General features: G+C 57.1%; 1 protein-coding gene across 1 annotated transcript; it reads left to right on the top strand.

Moving 5' to 3' along the window:
* The first annotated feature begins 3,755 nt into the window (after positions 1-3,755).
* LOC127306292 (protein trichome birefringence-like 19) lies at positions 3,756-5,216 on the top strand. Its single transcript, XM_051336915.2, has 2 exons — positions 3,756-4,361; positions 4,436-5,216. Exons 1-2 carry the CDS (start codon positions 3,912-3,914, stop codon positions 5,192-5,194), a joined length of 1,209 nt encoding a protein of 402 aa, XP_051192875.1. The 5' UTR covers positions 3,756-3,911; the 3' UTR covers positions 5,195-5,216.
* Positions 5,217-5,756: the final 540 nt, after the last annotated feature.

Here is a 5,756-nt window from a genome sequence, read left to right as displayed (position 1 = left end):
TAACAGAAAACATACCCAGCACAACATCTGGCGCTTCCTGGGCTTCTTCCGCACTCATGTGAAAGAGGCGGCCGCTGCGGTTGTTCGGGTTGTTCGGGGCAAACTTCCTGCCGGTTGAGACACTGCGTTGCTGCTGAGCAAGTGCAGCGGTGTTGGGGGCAGTCTTGGCTAACCTTTTGGGGCACTCATTGGAATAGTGACCCACCACTCCATATTCATAACAAGTGATGGTGGACTTGTCCTTGGGGGTGATGGGAACAACATTGCTCCCAGTCCTTGGAGCAGTGTTGGAGTTGTTGTGGTTGCCGGGGGCTCTCATAGGGGCACGGTTGAAGTTGTTGGTGTTGGCATGGTGGTTGTTGTTGTTGTTGTTGTTGTGGCCTCCTGGCCTTGGGTGTCCTCCACTCCGATTCTGGAAACTCGGACGTGACATTGGCATCGGGGGCTTGTTGTTTCTTGGGGCAAACCCACCGCTTGAGTTTGGGCGAACTAACCAGTCCTGAATTTTCACAGTAGGAGTCCAACACCCGTTGCAAGAAAGTTGCATTATCCATATTCGCCTTCATAAGGATTAGATAATCATCGGCAAAGAGTAAATGGGACACCGATGGTGCATTCCTGCACACACTCACACCTTCAATACCACCAACTTCTTCTTCATGTAACAAGGTACTAGATAAACCTTCTGCACATAGGAGGAACAAGTAAGGGGACAGGGGATCCCCTTGTCTTAAGCCTCTTGTAGGTGCAAAGCTATCTGTCTCTGTTGAGTTAATTCTCACCTTATAGGACACCGAGGTAACACGTGCCATCATTAGGTCAATCCATCCATCAGAAAAACCCAATTTTTTCATCGTATTTCTCAGAAAAACCCATTCCACCCGGTCGTAGGCCTTATGCATATCCAATTTCACCGCACAGAGACCTGCATTACCATTCCTTTTATTCTTGATTTTATGGATGCACTCATACGCCACCAACACGTTATCCGTAATCAACCGTCCCGGAACAAAAGCACTCTGAGTAGGGGAGATCACTTCAGGTAAAATTTGTTTCAACCTATTCGCCAACATTTTGGAGATAATTTTGTACACCACATTACAGAGGCTAATGGGTCTGAACTGTGTCACCACTTCTGGGGAATCGATCTTTGAAATAAGCACAATATTTGTCTCGTTCCAGCGTTCTGGAATAGTACATGAGTTAATTGCTTGCAAAACTTCAGCTGTTATATCTTCACCCATCAGATGCCAATTTTTTTTTATAAAAGATTGCATGCAAGCCATCCGGGCCAGGAGCTTTTAGGTCTCCGATACTGAAAATTTCCTTCTTAACCTCCTCTGGTGAAAATGGAGCCAAGAGCTGCGCATTCATCTCGTCAGTCACCCTTGGTTGTATTTTTTTTCAGGAACATAGGATATGTGCCATTCACCGCCGAGGTAAAAAGATTAGTAAAATAATCAGAAATCAACGGATTTAAATCATTACCTTCCACCCATCTCCCTGTATCACTTCTCAGCTTTGCAATAAAAAAATTCTTCTTACGATAAGGCGTAATACATTTAATTCGTGATCTGTCCTAGTTAAAAGTCGTAACTAAAAATAGTCACGTCCTTAAATATATACGCAGTAGTACTGACAAGAGGGAATCCAAAAGTATAAAATAAAAAGCAAAAGAGAGAGAAGGTGGCCGTGTACACATGACATTTGTGACGAGGGTATCATATCTCCTGATTTTCTCTTTTTTTTTTACTACATGCATGATTCATACTCTGGAATATATCGTCTGGATTTGTATATGGCTGATCATGCTTGCTGCACGATTCTACTGATTTTCTCTTGATAAATAATACTATAATATACTTTTTTTTAGATCAAAGGCCAAAGGCCCGACGTTAAATTAATAACGCCCTCAACGGCGACAAGGTACAAGGAGCTGAACCCAGCTTACAACACACACCCACACACCCACACGAGCTGCCAAAAGGCTACAACCGGAACCTCGAACGGCAATCACGACCCTTACGAAGCCTACGAAGACTCGGAGAAGACACCGGACAGCAACAGTGTCGGGCCGGGGCTCACCCAAGGGAGAGCCATCGAACACGCACGCCGTCAACAGAACTCCCCGCCGCGGGCAGCGCCACCAGTGACCGACCACCACTGTGCATCGACCACCGCCGTTCGAACCCCAACAAGCAGCACCCGGGAAACTCGACGAAGGAGGGGACGGCGCAAGCCTTGCCGATGGTCGCCATGCAAAGAGCCAACATCATCCGCAGAAACACAGTGAGCTCCAAGGCGGCGTCTTCAAGAAGAACACGACACGAGAGCGCCGTCACCGCCCGATCCGCGGATCTTAGGTTTTCACCCGAAGCACAAAGGTCGACGAATACCGCGCCTCTGCCACACCACCAACGGAGAGCCGCGAACTGTGAGCTCCAAGGCGGTGTCTTCAAGAAGAACACGACACAATAGCATCGCCACCGCCCGATCCTCGGATCTTAGGTTTTCACCCGAAGCACGAGGAGGATCAAGGTTACCGCGACGGCGCCTTCAAGAAGGACACGACGTCCGCAGACGCCGACACCGCGGCCCCAGGGAGGGCGAGGGTTTCCCCTCGGTATACCTCAACACCTCCAGCACAGGGAACGGGCCACCGCCCTAACGGCACCCGCGCCACTGCCACAGAACACTGCTCGCCGAGAACCACGCCGCCCTCACGACCGTGGCACCGACCAGCTCCTGAGCTCCTGGCTCGCCCGCCAACCAGCGAAGCTCCCACCTTTCCAGGGCCGCCGCCCCGGCGTCCAAACTCTTCCTGCTGCGAGACCGGAGAAGACAAACACCACATCGCGAGGGGAAGGAGCTGCAAACCGACAGCCCCCGTGGCTGCCGGGCACGCCAAATCTGGAGACGGAATGAGCCAAAGCCCGGGGCCCCTGCCCTGGCCCGCAAGCGCGGCGGCCAGAGAGCCCATCTAACCAGATCCGGAACACCGCCGCATCGCCGCCGCACCGCCGCCACACCGGGAGGGCACCACCAGCCAGATCGGCAACCAGCAGCCCCCAAGGCTGCGGGTGCCCACAGATCTGGGGCGGAGGTGGATGGGGTCGAATGGGGCGCGGGCCCCTGCCTCGGCCCGTCTCGAGGTGGCCAGATCGAGATCTGGGCCACATAACCCAGCACCTCGCCGTGATCCTCCGTGATGGAGTGGGCGAACGTAGCCGCCGGCCGCGCCCTGCCGCCCCTGGCCTCGTCCGCGGCGCCCACGACCTCCACCTTCCTGCAGCACCTCCGAGCTCGCGCCGCCCGCCTCAGGCCGCGCCGGTGAACCGTCGCGCGCCGCGGGCACGCCGGTACCACGTAGTCGCCACGCTGTTGCAGCGCAACCTCGCCGCCGCGCCCTACCAGCACGGCGCCCTCACCGGCCGCGAAGACCCGCGCCGCCGCCACCGCGCGAGGGAGCAGAGGAGCCCCGCCGCCGCCGACGCCGCGCGGGCTTTGCCCGGCGACGCCCTCAGGCGGCGGCGAGGAGGAGGGGGAAGGGTGGGGAGGGGCTAGGGAGGGGCGCCGCCAAGGAGCTCCCAGGTCGCCCGCGGGGGCGACGCCAGGAGCTAGGGTTTTCTCCCGCCTCCGGCACGTAGGACCCTCGTTCTACGATAAGCTCTACACGACAAATCGGAATACTATAATATACTCGATCGAAAGAGTTCTTTCCCTGAGTATTTCCGCAGCTACGTGCCGGATCAAGTCGCATGCATGTTCGTGCAACAAGACAGCAAATCAGAAGTTATTCTAGACAGCTAAACACCCAATAAAAAAAGAAGGAAACCTAGTACTACTGTAATGAAACTATCAATTTGTTCTGTTCTGCCTCCCTCTCAGTAGCTAGTTGCCTTCCGCGCGCGATGAAGATGAAGCCTAGCAACCAAATCGCGCGGATGGCAGCTTCCGCCAGCGGGCTGCTCCTGAGCCTCCTAATCGTCGTCTTCACCACATCGAAGTACTCGCTGCTGAGCGCTGAGCGGTTCATATCCGCTGCCACGGCGAGATCATCCAGCCCGGCCAGCGACGACGCGGCGTGCGACGTGGCCATGGGAGAGTGGGTGCCCGACTCGACCGAGCCCTACTACACGAACGCGACGTGCGGGCTGATCCACGAGCGGGTGGACTGCATGAAGCACGGTAAGCCGGGGATGGAGTCCATCCTCGGGTGGCGGTGGCAGCCCCATGGCTGCGACCTCCCCCGCTTCGACGCCGCCGCCTTCCTCCGCCTCGTCCGGGGAAAGTCCATGGCCTTCGTCGGGGACTCCGTCGCCCGTAACCACATGCAGTCCCTCATGTGCCTCCTCGCCAAGGTACCTTCAAGATTTCCACTTGGCTTGCAGCAGCGCTTCAGGTGGATCGATCACGGTCAGTCGTCATCGTGCAGGTGGAGTACCCGATGGAGATCGAGCCGAGAGGCTGCGTCCACTGCACACGCAAGTACCACTACCGGGAGCACGACTTCACGGTGTGCGTGTTCTGGACGCCGTTCCTGGTGCGGTGGAACCTGACGCACGGCGGGCAGTCGTTCATTGACCCGCACAACGTGTACCTCGACGAGGCGGACCCTGAGTGGAGCGGCGACATCACCGGCTACGACTACGCCGTACTCAGCGGCGCCAAGTGGTTCACGCGCCCCACCATGCTCTACGAGGGCGGCCGCATCCTCGGCTGCGCCAACATGGACGGCTGCGAGGCGGCGCACAACGCCACCGACGTGGCCCCGGACTACGCGGTGCGCACGTCGTTCCGGACCGCGCTCCGTGCGCTGGCAGGTTTTCGCGGCAGGGTGGTGGTCCGGACGGTGGCGCCGCCGCACTACGAGAATGGCAAGTGGTACGACGGCGGGAACTGCATGAGGACGCGGCCCATGCGGAGCAACGAGACGAGCCTGCCGGAGACCGAGGCCGCGTTCCACGCCGCGCAGGTGGAAGAGTTCCGGGCCGCGGTGGCAGAGTCGCCGGCGAGGTTTGTGCTGATGGACGTGAGCGAGATGATGCAGATGAGGGCCGACGGACACCCCAGGCAGTACGGGCACTGGCCGCACGAGAAGGTCGGCTTCGGCATCGACTGCGTGCACTGGTGCTTGCCTGGGCCCGTCGACGCATGGAACGAGCTTCTGCTCCATTTGCTTCTGAGTGGTTAAACAGTACTACCTCGTTCCAAAATATTACTACTAGCTTTTTTTAGAAAGCAAAATCAGCTTTTTTTTAAAATGCTTAGAGCATCTCCAGTCGGCGTGCCGAAGAGATTGGGGGCGAGTCAGACAAAAAAAAGTTTCCAGCCGCGTCTTCCAAATCCTATTTTGTCCGGCGTGGTCTGATACGGTGTCCGGCGCCCCGAGTCGGTCCCCGCCCCACAGGGACGCTCCGGGCACACCGGACACAACGAAAAGCGAGGCGAGGCGTGGCGGGACCGACGCGTCAGCGGCTTGGAAGCCTAAAACTCCGTCGCCAACCTTTAGTCAAGTGACGTTAATGGCGTCCCAGTTTTTCCGGGCGACGCAGGGACGCGTCTCGTTGTGCATGGCCGCGTGGCCATCCCCGCCGGCGTTATTGCGTCCAACTGCCCGATGCCTCTTCGCCTGCCGCCGTTGTACATTAAGAGGCCCTGCGGTTCATCCAAATCTATCGCCGCTCCCAAATCTTCTCCTCGCCACTCCCAGATCTTCTCCTCGCCATTCCAACCAATGTCGTCGTCCTCCCACA

The sequence above is a fragment of the Lolium perenne genome, chromosome 6, assembly GCF_019359855.2.
Source record: "Lolium perenne isolate Kyuss_39 chromosome 6, Kyuss_2.0, whole genome shotgun sequence".
Lineage (NCBI taxonomy): Eukaryota > Viridiplantae > Streptophyta > Magnoliopsida > Poales > Poaceae > Lolium > Lolium perenne.
The sequence above is the reverse complement of the archived record's forward strand: the minus strand, read 5'-3'. Positions and strand labels throughout refer to the sequence as shown.